At 44.7% G+C, this 18466-nt stretch overlaps 1 protein-coding gene across 4 annotated transcripts; it reads right to left on the bottom strand.

Moving 5' to 3' along the window:
- Positions 1-2067: 2067 nt before the first annotated feature.
- LOC102005661 (hematopoietic prostaglandin D synthase-like) lies at positions 2068-18441 on the bottom strand. Of its 4 annotated transcripts, XR_001235167.1 has the most exons (4): positions 16536-16685; positions 9129-10494; positions 5999-6097; positions 2068-3167 (listed from the first exon to the last, which is right to left on the bottom strand). XR_001235167.1 is itself a non-coding variant. In XM_005374245.2 (3 exons), exons 1-3 carry the CDS (start codon positions 18385-18387, stop codon positions 3003-3005), a joined length of 393 nt encoding a protein of 130 aa, XP_005374302.1. In that variant the 5' UTR covers positions 18388-18441; the 3' UTR covers positions 2069-3002. The 4 variants fall into 4 exon arrangements, 1 of the variants encoding a protein (XP_005374302.1); XM_005374245.2 differs by lacking the exons at positions 9129-10494; positions 16536-16685 and adding an exon at positions 18259-18441 and having other exon boundaries at positions 2069-3167; XR_001235168.1 differs by lacking the exons at positions 9129-10494; positions 16536-16685 and adding an exon at positions 18249-18441 and having other exon boundaries at positions 2070-3167.
- Between the last annotated feature and the right edge of the window lie 25 nt (positions 18442-18466).

Here is an 18466-nt window from a genome sequence, read left to right as displayed (position 1 = left end):
GTGTTATTATAAACTCCTGGAGAAAGGCAACCCACCCTTAGGTCCCCTCCCAAATACTGGTTGCTACTTTTCTCTTAATAAACATTCTTCCTCTCTACTCCCTTTGCCCTTGACTTCATTCTTTGACTTTGGGACACACACAGACCCAGATTTTACTGTTACAGTAGGGTACATTGGGTGTAGGTGATTCAGAAAAGTATTAGCTATCTTGAAGTTCACATTAAATATTTGCTATGGTAGCAGGTTTCTGGAGACATGTGCTGCTTTCCCTGATTAGCAAAGTTTTTAAATAAAGAAAAACACTCAAGTCACATAAGAGTTTCTGTGTGTCTTGGTTACTTTTTTCTCATTGCTGAGACAAAATACCCAATGCCCAAAATGAAGGAAGGAAAGGTTTATTTATCTCACTGTTTGTAGAGGTTTCAGTCCATACTTGTCTGGTTCCAAGGCAGAGTGGCACATGGCAGAGGGCAACCATTCATGGCAGATGAAAACAGCAAAAGCAACAAGAGCCCCAGGGAGAGCAGCACCTGGAAGAGCAAGCCTCTTTCCCTCCCTTACACTGTATGCAAACTACTTGCCCCAGGGCTGGTGTAGCACTCACATCCACAATTCCAACATTGGACCATAAATCAATCATAAACTCTAGAAGCCTACCCCATGACTGCCTTAGGCTTTGGGGGGACATCCAGATACAAACCATAACACTGTGGGAAAAAAATTAACCTCTCATCTTGTTGGGCTTTCACATCTTCCACACTACAGCTAATCTAAATCAGCTGTTCTACTGTCTGTGTCTTAGACCACTGCAAAGCTCTCAAATCCATAGACAAAAGCTAGCTAGAACTTCACAACCCACCTGAATGCAGCCTCCGCATGTCATCTGGGATGATCATCATCTTAGCCAACTTGAAAAACCCTTCCTGAAAGACTCACCACAGCCATGTTCACCATAGCCATCTCCATGCCCATGGAGTCGATGCCTTGGCTGTGGCCTTAGCCAGCTCTGAGCTCACTCTGCATTTTGTTTCCCCTCAGCACTGGGCAATGAAAGTTAATGCAGCCCAGCCAACCTCTCGGGGCCAGGCAACGCTCAGGCAGAGCAGGTAAGCCTGGAGGGTTGGCAGTTTCAGTGAGAAACAACAGATAGAAACACCAGCACTGACCCCAAGAACAGCTCATATCTACTGTAAACAAAATCAGTGTGGGATTTCCCACAGAAAGTGACTCCTTCCACATGGCACACTAGAGTTGGAGAAGAAAGCCAGGGCAGTGCCTGGGATATTTGACAAGGTTTAGTCAGGTAATATTTTGGGATGTGGTGAACTGTTTAAAACTGAGCTGCAGAACAGCTTCGCTTCAGAGTTCTTGGTATCACCATCCCACAGTGATTGGATCAGAGACAGCCATGAGACAGTCATGGGGAAGGAGCCAGGTACATACTTAAGAGGTTTATGTTCAGGTGGGGAAGTACATGGGGCCCCACCTTCCACGGCGAGAAGCCAGGCCCAGTGTGTTTGGTTTTTAGGGGCAGGTGGATCTGAAAATTCTAGGAATTAGTCCAGATGTCTGTATGAACATCTACCCACTGTCTACATCCAGCACAGACTGGTCTGATTGCTTTCTCTATCTACAAATGTGACAAGGACATACCTCAGCTTGGGTGGTTGAACAGCCTGGGGTGTACAGAGAGGGCATTCTTATCAGCAATGAACCAGAGCTCCTGTGGCTCCATATTTTCAATACACAATATCTTTTGGATTTTTCAACATTCTAATGGGTATTTGGGTTTCATCTTAATTTGAAACTTCCTAATAAAATTCTGTTGGCCATATCTTCATATGCTTATTGCCATCAGTACATTTTTCTGGCAAGATATCTATCTATTCAAGTCCTTTACTGAATTTATTTTCTTATGCTTAGGTTTTCCCAGTTTTTGTGTACTTTCAGTAACAGCTCTTTATCAGATACATATTTTGTAAGTTTTTCCCCCAGTCTGTGGCTTCTCTTCTCATTCTCTTGATCTCTGTTCTTTCATGTGAAGTTTTTTGTTTTGTTTTGGTTTGGTTTTTTGCCAGTATCATTCCTTGAGCCCTTTAAAACATTTTGGTCCACAGCCACCTTCCCAGAAGGGTATGGTGAAGCACACCTGTAATCTCAGCACTCTGGGAGGATCACAAGTTTGAGCCTAGTCTCAGTGACGTAGCAGCTTAGGGAGACCGTGTCTCAAAATTTAAAAAAATAATAGCTCAGTGTAAAGGCTCAGGTTCAGCCTCCAGTACCCAGCCTCCTTATTTCTGCCAATCACATTTCCCGCAGTAAGTTCCTGTCTAGAACCTGCTCACCTCTAGCAGTGTGATATTCCCTACACATGCAGCTCTTTTCCTATATCTTCACTTACATTTGATTTGAATTTAACTCCATTTTTTGTTCTTTTGCTGTATGTTTATTTTGCAACATATCCAATGGATTTATCAATTGGTCACAAGAAAGCAATTCAATAGCACCCTATGCTGTCTGTGCAAATCACCAACACCACAGATCATCACTTCTCATGTGCACATTCTTAATGTAAAGAACTGTGGATTAAAGAGCTAGCTGCCAAGTTTGTATGTCTACATGTAAACTATTTTTCCTTAGTGATAAATGGTGTGAAATTTTCCAGGCCTGGTCTTGGATGCTTGTAATCCCAACACTTGGGTGAACAAGGAAGGAATATCTGTGTGAATTCAAGGGCTAAAAGTGAGTTCAAGGCAGTCTGTACTACCTAGGAAGATACAGTCTCAAAAAACAAGAAAACATGAGTGGTGAGAAACTACTGTTTAGAAATAAAGAGAATAAAAACTCAATACTATTTTTCAATCCAGGATATGGCAATAGTGGATGTCCTGGTGGAGGTAGGGTGGGGAATGTGTGGAAGGCTATTGGGGCAGGTGATGGAGCTGGCGTGTTTGGAGGGAGAGATGATTGTGAACAGCAAAGCCAGAGATGGCACAGATCAGCTAGAGTCTGGTCTGGGGTCTGTATTGCACCCAGGCAGCGATGCGGGGAATGGCTTGGACTTTCTTCCGCAAAGTCCCCAGCCTCGGGTGGCTGTCCAGCAAGTCAGGTTTAAAGACCAGGAGTGTGGTATTACAGATGTCCCAGTAGAAATCTGCCCAAGTCACCTGGTAAACAAGAGAAAAAATACTGTTTTCTATTTGAACATAAAAGGCGTAACTTCATCATTTCAAAATTAAACTTAGTTTTTCTTTGTTTGCTTGTTTTTGCTTTTTGGTGCTGGGAATCCAGCTCAGGACCTTGTGCTTGTCAGGCAGGCGCTGTGCCACTGAGCTATATCCTCAGCTTAAACTTAGCTTCTTAATATAAGAGGTAATTATGAAAATTTGCAATAAATTTTGTCACTACAAAAATAGAATGAGTACATAATAGAAGCTTGGAAATGACAGAGGAAGGGCACCACCCAGAGCTTCCTCAGTAGTGCCTTAAACTAGGCCTTTTTCCATGCAGATGGATAAACACGTTCACTAACATCCATCAGTACATGCTATTTTGTAACCTGGTCCAATCTCCAACTCTCCAACATCTTCATCCAATCTAATACTTAACCCATATTTTTCTCATCTGCTGGAGCACAAAGCACGATCCATCTCATCTGGTGACGCCCTTTAGCTCTCCTGATTCAGAACAGTACCCTCCTTTCGTGTCACCAAATGATTGAGAGTCCACACTCATGCTACAGAATGCCCCACCTTTGAGCTTATATTGTCAGTTGTTTATGTTGTGCTATTACACTACTCCTGAGAGTAGTACATTATTATTTATATTATGCCTCAGGAATGTAAATTACTCCTGAGATTCTATACCAAGGGTGGCAAAACTTTAAGAGCTTTCAGTGATGCAAACAGCCTACTGCATAGCAATACATGTGCCATGAGTGCATCACCACTGCTCTACACTTTCCAGTGAAATATTTTTGGCTAAAATATATTTATTCCAAATCAGTCAGGAGAAATAATCTACAGATGTTTGCTCATTAGCAGAATGGTAGAATTGGCTCTGGGACCAGGATGATGGTCTGACCCCGCTCTTGTACACCTAAGCATTTTGCCTGTGTGAGTAGTCAGCTGCAGAATGGGACCTTGCTTCCATGTGAATATTAGTCCACAATGAAGCTTCAATGTGGACCATTCCTAGCTCTCTGGAATTGAAGAAGCCGGGTGCTAGAGTTTTACGAACCTGATCACTGTGTAAGAGCCAAGGAATGCTACTGGAGGATTCACATGTCAAACGTCAGATAATTTACTGAGCACCTACTGCATGCCAAGGCCAGATCTCAGTGTTGGGCATTGATAGGCAAGCAAGGTAGGACACTACCTCCTTCTGCAATGTGGCTTTTATTTTACAAGACAACAGTGATGAGGAAAAAGTGCAGGGACTGTGAAAGGCGCAGGGCAGCCTTTCAGAGGAGACAGAAGGCAAGGCTTACGTGGCAGAAGAGGACTGAGAGGCGCAGCAGTCTGGGGAGGAAGTTTTCTGTGCAGAGGGAACCCACGCGTCAGGCTCGTAGGTGAGCATGTGAGGCGCGCGTGAGGAGCACTCGTCCTTGCATCTGGAGGACACAGGGAAGGGGAAAGCGCCTCGAGAGGCATCGGGAAACTGTAGAAAGGACTGAGTTATAAAGTTCAAATCCTGTGAAATATTCAGTAAGTACGGTGGGAGAGGACCGTTGTAGGAGAAGCTGAGGACGGGTTCATCAATTCTTCAGGGGCCAGAAAGTGCTCATGGTTCATTCCAGCCCTTTCTCCCTTTTATTTATTAGCGGAAATGCTTTCATCAAGAGAAACCTTGTCTCGTGACTTTTGTTACCCTGTGTGCGTTCACGTAGGAAAGACAGAATAAATGCCTCTTAAAAGACTCTCTGCATTTTTTATTGTTTCTAATAATTTTCAGAATAATAGCTGTGCAACTGCTTCTAAAATTAAGCCATGGAGGTCTGATTTACGATTTTGTGTGGGAGCATACGTGGTTGATGTGGTTTGCATGAAGTTCCATTTTTATTCAGCTTGGTTTGTTCATTGCTACTAGCGTTGTGGAAGCTGGAAGTTTCCCACCTTTGGCCAACAAAAAGCCTTCAGGTTCACTCCCGACTCCTTTGAGAGAGGTCCAGTTGTCTTTGGTAAATAAATTCTTTGCTTCTCATATGATAAGGTATTCCCAGCTCATTTTTTATACCTTCTGCCCAAAATTAAAAACAAGCCATTTATCTAAGAAACTCCGGTTCCTTTTAGTATTTAGAAAAAAGACCCTGGCATGAGAGGTGCTCAGGATGGGCAGGTTTGTTAGTTATTCCCTCAGGAATCATTTTTTTTATTCTAAGAGCATCCTGAGCTTATGTTGTTACCTATTGTTCAAATATAGAACTAAGATGTTAGTTCATCTCCCTGACTGACATGTCTATCCCCCTTCTTCCACACTGAATGTCCCAGTTCTCAGTAACAGCAACATGCGTTCTTATTTCTGCACCCACAATACAGATATAATCTTATCAGAAAAACAATACCCACTACCACCAGGGTCTAGTACCGCCAAAGACATTACTGAATATGGCTTACGATTCTTGTTTTTCTTTTCTGAGAGAGTAACTTTCTCTAGATGTCGAATCAAATTACTATTTTATAAAATTATATTTCTTGAAATATTTTTTCATTAATAGAATATAATACATATTTTTCCACAGTTTATGCATGTACTCAACATAAACTTATTTGTTCACTTTGATGATGGTTTTAGGATAACTTGTTGAAACTTGTCATTTTATATAGTTACACAAAATAATTCAGATTCCAAAAATTTTAATATAAAGGATTTTAGCTTTCACCTTTGCCATGTGATCTATTCCTTTTCCATGAGTAACATTTTCTTTAGATGAACTTTTGGGTTACCCTTTTATTTTAATACATTTGCTGATATTTTTTAAATTATAAATCATACTCACAGAGTTACCAGTCAACCACTCTTTGTCCCCTAAATATGTTTCCAAATCTTGCAGAAGGTGAGGTGCCTCACGTGTAAGCAGCTCATTAAACACCTGACTCTACAAGAGAGAGAAAATGTCAGTTTACAAATAAAGGGAAAGTAAATGCTATGATTCCAAGAGCAAGTAGATTTCCCACCTTTCCTCGCCCACATGAGTTCAGAATGCAGTGGAAGTAGCTCCCTGTTCTCTTTTATGTCTTCATTTTATGACAGCATGGAGATTCAGTCTGGTTCTCTGTACATCTTATTCCTTTCTCCGTTACTCACAGTTTGAGAAGAAATACCCTGTCAGCACTTTTATAGTTTCTTTGCATATAGTGACTAAGTAGTTCAACATGGTGGTGCGTGCCTATAATCCCAGCACTTGGGAGGCTGAGGCAGGAGCCTCAGCTGCGAGTTCAAGGCCAGCCTGGGCAACATATTGAGTTCAAGGCCATCCTCAACTACATAGCAAGACCCTGTTTCAAACAACCAAAAAGAAATAGTTCACCTGCTAGATTTATGATTCTTATTCTAATTTTTTTAATAAAAATTATTGCATAGTTTTTTTTGTTTCTAGAATTTGTTTCTTAACTTAGCTCCCTTAAACTTTACTATAACTGAAGGAAAGCTAATTCATTTTCTTTCACAGGGCCTAGCTCCAGGGGACAGTCTTGCCATTGCTCTTAGTGGATATAAGCTGTAATGAATCTTTTTGGTCTTGGGCATATATGAATTTTTTTTCATTAGCACCATGGTACCTTAGTCTGAGATTTATGTGCCTTGAACATCATCTACAAAATACATCATCCATAGAGCCCTTTCTGATATATTATTAAGCTAATTTTTACATAATAAACTTAATAGCCTTAAAAGGGAAAATATATGTAAAATATTTATGTATAAAACAGGTGTATCAGCCGGGTGTGATTGCACACACCTGGAACCCTAGCACTCAGGAGGCTGAGGCAGGGGGATCACTGCAAGTTCGTGACCAGCCTGGGGTACAAGGTGAGCTCAAGGCCAACCTGACCTGCATAGCAACACTCTGTGTCAAAGATAAAAAAAAAAAAAAAAAGGTGTATCCATTGTTTACAAATTGTGTTTAGGATTTTACTCAATTTTCTGAAGGCCTTTACCTACCTATTTATCTATCTATCTATCTATCTATCTATCTGTATCTATCATCTATCTATCTATGTATCTATCTAATTATTTGTTCTTTTGTACAAAAATTTTCACTGGTTAAGGGTGATGGTGCATGCCTCTAATCCCAGCACTCTGAGAGGCTGAGGAAAGAGGATCACAAATTCTAGCCCAGCCTGGATAATTTAGCAGCTTAGTGGGACCTTGTCTCAAAATAAAAAAGTAATAACATCTTGAGATGTAGCTCAGTGCAAAAGCCTTGGATTTAGTCTGGCTTTTGAAAAAATCTGGCTATGAAATAAAAGCCAAACTCAAAAGTTTGAAATACTGCACATACATATCAGTGATTAGTATTCAGAAGCAATCAGCCTTTATGAAGGCAAATTAAGTAGTAGATAACTGTCTCACAAGGTTGCTGGTTTATATAATATTTTGCTTGTGATTTAGCAAGATTAATGTAGGTTATTAGAACACAAAGCTATATATTTGTACACTTCGTGAAATACTATTTACATATTTACATACATTGCCTAAACTCTGTAGACTTCCTAATGTTTTTTTTTAATTATTTTTTATTCTCTTGAATGGTTTGATCAGTCTTGCATCCTTACATCTGCTAATCTGAGCAACTTCGTTGAACATAGCAATATGTACTATAACAACCACTGTTAATTCCTATCATTTTGTTTGGAAACCCTGTATCATTTATATTGTTTTTGCTTTATTTTGTTTTTGCCTATATTGCTGCTACTTTGCTTTTTCTCTTTAAAATTACATACACTGCCCAACTGGGGATTTAAAAAATGAATCTTGAAAAGCGTGTCATCATTTTGATTTCTGCTCTTTTCCTGTTCGGCGCCTTTTCTAACATAGTGTGCTCTACAGTGAAAATTTAAATAAAACATGAGAGGAGTCACGCTGCTGCCTACACAGAGTTTGTGAGATCGGGGTGACAGGCCCAGAGTCCCATGGCACTTCCCACAGCACGCTCGTTGCAGCACCCATGGGAAAGGTGCTGGCGCTGGCTCTGGTAAGACAGCTAGAAACAGGGGAGCAGCACTCATGCTGCTCTCCTGTTCCCAAGATCCAGCCTGGGAACTTCTGTCTCCTGCACTTTTCACAGCTTAAGGTTCTCCAGGGCTTGCGAATGTGCAATGCCAAGTAAAAAAATGGTATCTGTGCCAGTGAACTCTCTTGAGCCAAGGTCTCGTCACATGCTTGGTGAATTATCTCAGTCTAACAAAATGTAAATAATCAACAGCATACTCATGATCATGTAAGATTCATTTTGAAGAACACTCACAAAACAGTATAAAAGGTGAAATGATATATTATTTTTCCACATATATATTTGATAAATACGCTTGCTAATAAATCCTGGGCAGGTATTCTCATACTTGGTGGACTCAGACACTTCTTGCCTCCTCTTCCAGAAAACTGAGAGGTAGCTTTTTCATCCTGAGAGGTCACTGCTAGAATACACTAACAATGACTTTTAGCGGATACAGGGAGATTTGTGTATTTCTCCAAAGTATTATTTTTACATCAACATCATCAACTATTTCATGGTGGGTGTGGAGGAGGGAATGTCCTCGTTCCTGCTCTCTGCCATCCCATGTCCTCCTCAGACTGGGAAAGAGAAATGCAGATACTCTGAACAACCTCAGTCACCAACATGCATGCATTCAAGGACTGGCATGGTGACCAATGTTCAGAGATTTCTTTTGCCCTTCAGTTTTAAAGATATGAAATGGAACTCTTCACAACAAGCCCTTGAACATTTGTCATTTTTGTGTACATTTAATGAAATTTTTAAAAGCACATAGGATAACAAGAATATTGTAAGGGCCCATCAATATACAATTACATGTGTGTATCTTGACTATATAACTGCATCATTATCTTCTGGGACCACAAGGTGGCAGCAGCTGATCCACTACAGAGAAGGGGAACCAGAACTGTACCTTTTTCACTGTGTACTGGTCAGGTCCTTTTGGTTAATTCCATACTCTGTAGCTACTGGAAGTTGTTTTGAAACATGCTCTTGCATCCTATGATTTATTCATGAACTTGGAAGGCTGTGTTCTGTGAAACTGGTTTTTGAGGCTAGGTGCTATGTAGATAAGGGCATTGTTTTCCTAATACAAAGGTAGAGTGTTAGTTATTGTAAATATTTCCCCTGGAGAGTGTCTTCAGGTATGGAGCCTCAGCCTCAGAAGGGCAAAAGTAAAGAACTGGAGTGAAACAAAATGATCACCTAACAGGCTGCACATGTGTGGGTTCTTTGGCACATGAAAGAAAAAGTTTAAGACACTTTATTCCTAATTTGGGGGTCTGGGTCTGCTTGTATCAGCGTTTATAAGAATATATGAAACGGAGATGCTATTTCTGACAAACATAAGTTAACTACATTTTGAGCTATGTGATGATATTTTCAAATTAGACAAATATATGCATTATTACTTAAAACTTCAGGACACAGAAGTTCATTCAGAGGTTTTCACAAGGGTCTCCTGCAACTCACCGCCCCTAAGCCCACCCTCAAGACAAGGCTTGATGGCTCCACCCCTTCCTACAGCTGGAGCCATGTTCTTTCTCACGCTTCCTACAGGCCACATCCTGGGAGATCCCCTCCTCCTCTTCTGCCTCCTCCACAAAACAGGGACAAAGGGTCTCCATACCATCCGCAACTAGGGTATCTCACCCAAGGTCTCACCCCAGCCAGCATTCCCAATCAGCCAGGGCCATCCCCCCGTGGCCTAGTCCTCAGGCTCTTTCACCTAGAGCTGGGCTTTCCTAATCCCCGCTCGCCGAATGCACGGGCCCTTTGGGATCCACTCCAACTATCCAGGAGCCTGCTACCCATCACACAGCCCCACACCCAACAGGAAGCCTGGCCCCACCTTTGCTCTCCCTCCACCAGTCACCCTACCCTCTCCCTCACTTTCTGCACCTCTCCTCTTTCTTAGCAATACTAGTTCATCAATAAAGATAACCTCAGGAGCCTACGTTTGTTTCAAATGGCTGTTACTGAAAGGGAACCGAGTGGACCTTTGACTGTGTTAGAGTGACAAGGCCCACCGGGAACTGGGAACTCCCCTTCTGCTTCCCTGCACACAAGCACACTTCCAAGAGCCTCCAGGCTGACTTCACGATGCTGGGCTCCATCACAACGTCCACTCTGTCAACAGGGCATGGGGAAAGTTTACCTACCAAACACGAAGGGAAGGGGAGGAATTCAAATACCCTTCTGCTCTGGCCCACTGAGCTTTCCTCCAGGTGCTTTTCAGGTCTCTGGCAAAGGTCCCCAGCTCCAAGCTGCTGCGCCCCCTGCGGGAAGAGCCGGCAGGACCCTGTCTGAGGCCGCCAGCTTTGTAGTCCTTCACGATCAGGAGAATCACAGAGGTTAAGGGGACAAAACTACACTGTGAGTCTTGCAAGAAACATGACAGGCGGGAATTTTCACCACTACACAGGGTCTTTTATGCAGGGATGTCTTGGACTTTCCAAAAACCTGGCTAACCTAGAAAACCTCAGTCTAAGAAAAAATGAGCCTAAGCATTCCTTCAGATAACAGCCTATGCCCATTTTCCACACTGCACTGCTAAACAGAATCAGGTTAAGAACATCTGCATGGCCAAACGAATCCCTTTTTGTTACTGCACCTTCATTGCTTCACTGTCCCTGTCCTTCTTGGTTGACATTCAAGAAACGGAAAAGTAACACATTCTTCCTCGTTTTTATCACAGGCTTACTCACATGCACTCACACCTAGGACGTTTGCAATATGTATCCCTGTGGAACATTTGCAGAAGGGTTTCAACTGATAATACAACCAACAACTACATCATAGATGAAACTAGAATAGATCAAAGTGGCAAGTTCACAGTACATTACTAACAACAGAACATAGTTCATCTGTAGTACAATTGTTAACCATTTAGTATGACGTTAGATGTTTGTGTATCATAGATGGCTTTGATCACCCTAAGGTAAAGGCCATCTCTTTCTATTTTCTGTAGGGTTTATGTCTGAGTCATCGCTAGCTTAGATAGGATGTGACTGAAATTTGGAAGTATGCACCTAGACACACATGGAAAAAATTACCAAAATTGTGTCACATTTCATACCACGGTGGAACCTGCGCCCTATAAAAACTGGGGACATGTGATAACTACAAGGAGTGAGAAGGACATGAAAAATGAAGATTTGAAAAGGTATTAGTTCACAAAAGGAAAGGGAGCTTCGGGGACAGGTGTGTGCAGGGATAGGAAGTGACTGCCACAACTCGGAGCTATGAGGTCCCCATGGAAACAACCTGAGCTCACAGGGACATCTGGCTTCTAGATGCCCTCCATGAGGTGATGCCACTCGGTGCCTCCTGTCATGCCAGGCTCTCCTCCACAGAGAAAGAGGGAGTGTCTCAGGAAACCCCTCTTCACTAGCATGCGCTCAGCTGATCTGTGACATGCAGGGAGTCCTGTCCTGCCCGCATGATCACATTCCTTGCCCTGCATTCATTCCAAAGCCAGGAGGAAAGTGAACTTGCAGACCCACTGCCGCCTAGACAACTGGGAGGGAGCTCAGAATGCTGGCTCCTGTGTCAGGAGAAAAGCCGCCCTGCGCCACAGGAAAAGCACAGAGCATCCCGGCAGTGGTCCATGTGGGACACTGCAGATATCCCTGAGAACACCCTGGATGCAAAGACACAGGGAATCTGCAGAGCACCTGGCTGCAAGCAGGACGGGCACGACAGGGTGACAGTGCGCTTTGGGCCAGGAGACCCTGACACTTCAGCGGCTCACAAGGCCGTGACAGCAAAGTCAGGTACACACAAGAGTGAGTTTGGGGGTGCGCTGAAAACAGAGCCACACCCTCAAGCTCCAAGGGAGGCACAGCTGAAATACAATGACCATGAGCTCCTCTGTTCTCCCACGTCTCTTATGATCCTGAGATGAATGATACACGGTTTCAGTACCAGAAAACCTGAGCAAGGAGGGGAAACTTTTAAAGACATGTCAGGTAAACATTAGAAACAGAGGACAGATTCCAAAGCATACAGGCACAATGGTGTCCTGTGCTGCTTATCACAGAAAACAATCCAAATCAGTGTCCCCCCACCACGTGTGCTGCTGTCTAAGGGCAGAAGAAAGTGAGGAGGAGCCGCACCCTCCCATCTCAACACTGTATGACCCAGGAATTCGCCTCCCTTCCCTCACCAGGCTGTCCCTCTACGGCCGTTGTGCACTTCTGCCTAAGCTCCACACATGCACGTGCCTCAGCCTCAGAAGGAGGGGTCCCAGTAAAGAGGGTACCCAGAAAACAGAACCAATGTCCATAGTCATTGTTTCTCCAGCTCTTGGGCCCCCAATCGCAGGAGTGCTTTATACTGCTTCTGCAAAATAAACTTGCTTTCACTTTGCAACATCTTCTCATTCCTCTTTCTCTCTGTACATTAGAGAGAGAGATGCACAGGCAGAGACAGAGAGACAGAGACAGGGACAGGGACAGGGACAGGGACAGGGACAGAGAAAGAGACAATTTCAGGAAAATTCAAAGGCAGGGCAATGACCCCAGAGCCACTGCACATGATACCTTGAATTGTTAGCCATTTCTCAAACATTCCCTACTTGTGGACTTGCAGTTGGCTTCTGAAGTAGGGACAGACATAGGGATCTGAGCCTGTCATTTTGAGGGACCTGATGATAAGTCAATATTTGTAGTATAAGAAGTGTATTGTGTCCAGAGAATTGGAGAATTGGTTCTTAGTGTGAGGAAATATTTCGTATCAGAAGTGTTCAGGAAGTGAAATGAATCACAGTTGTACCACACTTTCTCTGCCCTTCAACCACTACCACTTTAGAAGTCCTCTTTCCAAATCAAGAGTGCAACAGGCACCAGGATGGCACACTGGAAAGCAGCAGAGAAAGAGCCTCTCTATTGCCATCCACATGCTGGAATATAGCAATGTGAGGAAGACAAAAAGGAGTGAAGGTCCTTCACTGGTCCCGGGAAGGATCTGAAGCATGAACTGAAGCTCATGAACAGACGGAGCAGGGAAATTTCAAGAAAGAAGAAGGTAGCCAGGGCTCCTTCTGAGAGGGGACTCACTGGGGTAGAGAAGTGATTCAAACTTGCAGACACACTGGTGATCTCAGGAGCCTTGACTGAGAGACCCAGCAGAGGAGGGGAGGGCTGGACGTGAAGGACTGTGTCAGAGACGGACTGGCTGAGCTCATGACTCAGAGAAGCTGATGGTTCCATCTAGCAGCTCCCTAGCCATGCTCAGGCCTGCAGAAGGCGCGCTCATGCTGATGGCTGCAGGACAAATGAGCCTGGTCTTAGACAGAAGGTGCAGGCTCACTGAGCGTATTCACTACTTTGCCAAAAAGGTACTACTGGCTTGTGGGGATAAATGGACATGCACCGATATTTTGTCTCCACATACTGTCTACCAGTGACAGCAGAGACAAGCCTGGAAATGCACTTTGTTTTTCACTCTGTCTTTTGTTGTGTTGTTGTTGCTGCTGCTGCTGGTAGGGGTGCTAGTGGTTTTGTGGTTGTTTTGTTCTTGTTTTCTCCTTCATTGTTTCACCTTGTTCTTATATGAGTGTGAACACGCTCTTTAGCCTCTTTGTGCTTCTTATTCTCTTCCATTCTGTTCTTCTCTTTACCTCTCTCTTCTCTCTTTTCCTCCAGTGGTCTACACCACTTCCCCAAAGTCAGCATGATCCCCCTTTGTCCTCAAGCCTTACTTCTAATCTATTCCTCTTCTTCTAATCCTCTACTTTTCCCCTACCACAACTTTTCACCCCAGAGGGACAAATGCACTTATGAAGGATTTCTGGACTGCGCAGTATTTTCTGGTCTGTTTGCCATTTTGTTCCATAACCACAACTCTAGTTCATATGGTTGAAGGAGGCCAATTAATGGTTTCCTCAGTTTGTCATTTTCTAGGCTGTGATGGTCCTTCTATTAGTGCTGATGATATCCCTTCAGACAAAAGTGACACAACTGTTTTAAACAGCTATTCTTCCTGGATTCCAAGACTGAGATCGTCAAGAGGGTCACAGAAGATACTGTGGCACAGTGCCAAAGAACCAGGGGCTGGGACCAACAGACAGCAGCTGCTCCTCCCCAACACACTGAAGAGGTATGATCTTTCAACAGACTCAAAACCCAAAAATCAGGTTTACCTCCAAGATACCTTGGAGAGGTACTCATGTCCTCGGGGTTTGACATACTGGCAATAAAGCGACCCAACATAGGCAACTTCAAAGCATCACCTCAAGAATTCAACTACAAAGGAGAGGAAAAAAAAAAGACATTTCAACAAGATAAAACCCTAGACATCCCATTCACCAAAGGCAAACCAGGGGGCAAAGAGGTGGGACAATCTGAAAACACCCATCTGGCCTCTCTCAAGCGATAAACGTGAGAGAGTCAAAGTCAAAATACTTGCCTGAGGCTCTAGAAAAATTCAAATCAGACATAATGTCTCAGATCACTGCAGCAATGGTGTCCACAGTGAAAATCATGCTTAGAGACTGTAGCATACATACAGACAACAAAATACAGGAGCTTAAGAAAATGATGGAAGCCATGAATGCTCAGAATCCATAAGGTAGACTCAAGCACACATTCAGGACAATAAAACTTCCATTCAAACTATCTGCAGCAGAGTCCAACAATGTGAGGACAGGATCTCAGATACACAAGACAAGGTTGGGGGTAGCATTCATGGAAAGAAAGATTTTTTGCAAATATCAAGGGACGATCAAAACACAATCCAAAAGCTGCTAGAGGATGCGAAGAAGAATAATGTAACATGGATCAGAATCAATAAAATGGAGACACCACACAAGACCAAAAAGAATAAATCAATAAATAAACCAGTTCACAAAAGTCATGAGAGAAACTACCTCATGCATGGCAAAAGAATTTCACGTACAAAAACGTGAGGTATGCACAACACCAATTAGGCATGATCAAACAAAGTCTACATGAAGACATAGAATAGTCAACATTCCAGAAATTGTGTATGAGAAGTGCCTATGGAAAGCTGTTGGAGAGAAGAAACCAGAGACCCCTGTCCTCCCAGGCTCTCCTCCAGAGAGAAGGAGGGAGTCTTTCAGGAAACTGCTCTTCCCTAGCATGCATTCAGGTGATCTGACATGTAATGAGTCCTGTCCCTACCTCATGATCACATTCTCCAGCCCTGGGTTCCAAAGCCAGGAGCAAAGTGAACTTCCAGACTCACTGCCGCCTAGACAACTGGGAGGGAGCTCAGAACGCTGGCTCCTGTGTCAGAAGAGAAGCTGCCCTGCACCACAGGAAGAGCACAGAGCAACCCGGAAGTGGTCCATGTGGAAGGCTCCAGAGATCCCTGAGTTCACCCTGAATGCAGAAACACCGGGAATCTGCAGAGAATCTGGCTGCAAGCAGAACGGGCACAAGGGGGTGACAGTGTGCTTTGGGCCAGGAGACCCTGACACTTCAGCGTCTCACAAGGCCATGACAGCAAAATCAGGTACACATGAGAGTGAGTTTGGGGCTGGAGTGGAAACAGAGCCACACCCTCACCCTCCAAGGGCAGCGCAGCTTTCAAGTCCCCTGCACCCTTGAAATACAATGACCATGAGCTCCTCTGTTCTTCCATGTTTCTTATGATTCTGAGATGAATGATACACGGTTTCAATAACAGACAACCTGATCAAGGCGGGTAAACTTTTGAACAGATGTCAGGTAAAGATGAGAGAGGATAGGTCCCAAAGCATACAGGCAGGTTGGTATGCTGTGCTGCTTGTCACAGGAAAGCAGTCCAATTCAGTGTCCCACCATCACCAGGTGTGTTGCTGTCTAAGGGCAGAGGCAAGGGAGGAGGAGCTGCCCCCTCCCATCTCCACACTGTTTCACGCAGGAATGCGCCTCCCTTCCCTCACCAGCCTGTCCCTCTATGTCCCCTGTGCACTGCTGCCTGAGCTCCCCACATGCAAGTGCCTCTGTCTCTACCTGCCTCTCCTCTCCTCTCTGTCCTCTTTCTAGGACAGTCCCTTGCTCCATGGCTTCCCATGTTCTCACTATGCTCTTCCAGTCTCTCTTCTAGGTCAGGACACTGTGGCCTGACTCAACACAGAGCAGGAATCCACTCTTGTAGTGTTATGCGAGGAATACCCCAAAACCCCTCTCCACTCGCCACAGCCTGTTATCTGTCCCACAATTAGAGAATCACTGCTTTCACTTACATTGCTGCTTCTCATTATGTTTAATTCAACTGAATGATTATGGATTCCGACCTGGCTCCATGGCAAAGACACACAGAGGAAAGATCTGCCTTTCTTGGGGAAGACTGCTCTGTCCTTCACGCTTACCTTCCCCCTTGTGGAACAAAAGCTATCTAGCCACAGGACCAGGGACCCACGCTGGAAGAATTATCTGTATCAACATGGTGTGGTGGCTCATATCGGTAATCACAGGACTAAGAGGCTGAGGCAGGAGGCTCAAAGCTGGACTGCACAGGAGACCCTGTCTCAGAAAAAACCGAAAATGAACAGTCTGTATCACAGAAGTTAGTGCTCATGTTTGATCAAAGACAATAGACAGTGATATTAAGCCTGTGTGAAGAGCTGGTCAAAGGGAATAAATTCTCCAGGGTCCAAATGACTTCAAAAATTCTGGGAAACCACCTAAAAAACTTTAAGCATTTAGACTCGCTTTTTGAAAGATACTTCCCAGTGGCATCTGACTAACCAGGAAGTCTGTCAGGATTGACAGCAAGTTGTTTCCCATAGCCAGATTTCAGAACAATTCTCTGCATGAATAAAATACACGTCAGAAACTGAGACAAAAATTAAAAGTTCAGCTAAAATCAGCAAGAGTCTGCCTGATTAAATGTTCAGCTAAAATCTGCAAGAGTCCGTGCATACACGGACATGACCAGATAATAACCAAGACCAGAACCCCGGGGTCCCCTCCCTTAGTGGAGACTGAAGGTGAACTGGCGTTGGCCTCCTGTCCTTCTCTGTGCCTGCGGGTGGACCGGGACCACCGCCTCCCATGGGTCCTCGGCATGGGCAGAGGTCGCGGGCAGGAGCCTGCTCCCTCTGTGCCTCCCCGATCCTGCCTGAGCTGGCCTGGGCTCGTGGGGCTCCCTCCCGCGCCTCTTCCCTGGGAGTCGCTCTCCCACCTCCCTGTGCTGCTCAGCCTTGCGGACAGTGGGGTCCTACTGGAGCCCAAGACAGCAGGACCCCGGGGAGGAGCTCAGCCCCCGTCACCCTGGTCCCAGGCAGCGCCTCGCCCTTCCCACCCCTCAAAGCCAGATGGAAACGCCTAAGAATGCCCTATCCATTGCCGGGAAAGGGTCTCTCCTTCCGGATGTCATGACGTAAAAGTCAGGAGTGATGAAAACAGCTGACACTACTATGGTGAGAACAACGCAACTTATACAAACTCCAGAAAGAAAAAAAACCCCACCTATGTATAGGAATAAGATTTTCCAGAAAATAGACACTGCAGATGGAAGGATGGGGCAGGAGAGAAAGGAATAATATTCAGTCAACGGTCCTGGAGCAACTCTGAGCGTCCTTATAGGAAAACACTTGCTTCTGAGTGGACTAAAAACCTCACTGTAAAAGGCAACGCTATAAAAATTTTAGAAGTCACACGAAAATATTCTGAGAGAATATTGATGAGGAATAATGAATAAAAATGAACACAAAATGCGCGATAAATGTAATGAATCGTAGTTAAGAACGTCTATGAGGGGCTGGAAATTTAGCTCAGCGGCACAGCGCCTGCCTGCCAAGCGCAGGTCGTGAGTTCGATTCCTGGTACCGGAAAAAAACAAAACAAAACAAAACGTCTATGATAAAATAACAGACCCATGGGAAAACTGGTTCCAATCCTCCAACAAGAAACTAAACTAGTTCGTGCGCGTGCCTGAGCACCTCGCCAGGGCCCCTCACAGAATCTGTTCCTTCAGGTTGGCGCTGCTGCCCTTCCCCTCCCGTCCCACGTGGACCTGCACGGCCACCGTCCGGCCTGGCGCGGCCTCTCGGGGGAGGAAGTCGCCCCTCCGCCCCCACCTCCGCTCACGGGGTTCACGGAACCTGGGGTCCCTTCGCGGGGCCAGGCCAGGTGTCCTCCAGTGCCTCGATGAAGGCTCGCGCCTTGAGCTCGTCCCTTCCCACTCCTTCCCTCGCGTGGCGCTGGTTCCTCTCTCATCGCTCAGCAGCTTGGAGTGCAGCGACCCCCGCCGGAGTCCTGTCTGGAGAGACCCCATAGCAGGACCCCGCCCCCAGGA

Source organism: Chinchilla lanigera, unplaced genomic scaffold (genome assembly GCF_000276665.1).
Source record: "Chinchilla lanigera isolate Chin_1 unplaced genomic scaffold, ChiLan1.0 scaffold00004, whole genome shotgun sequence".
Lineage (NCBI taxonomy): Eukaryota > Metazoa > Chordata > Mammalia > Rodentia > Chinchillidae > Chinchilla > Chinchilla lanigera.
This window is presented reverse-complemented; position numbering and strand designations above follow the sequence as displayed.

Bases quoted from the DNA above. Each gene is read 5' to 3' on its own strand.
- LOC102005661 (XM_005374245.2), bottom strand. From the start codon at position 18,387: ATGAGAGAGGAACCAGCGCCACGCGAGGGAAGGAGTGGGAAGGGACGA. The intron at 6,098-18,258 runs GTGAGCGGAGGT...TCTCTCTTGTAG, and splicing joins CCCCAGGTTCCGTGAACCCC to AGTCAGGTGTTTAATGAGCT. The intron at 3,168-5,998 runs GTGAGTATGATT...CTTGTTTACCAG, and splicing joins AGTGGTTGACTGGTAACTCT to GTGACTTGGGCAGATTTCTA.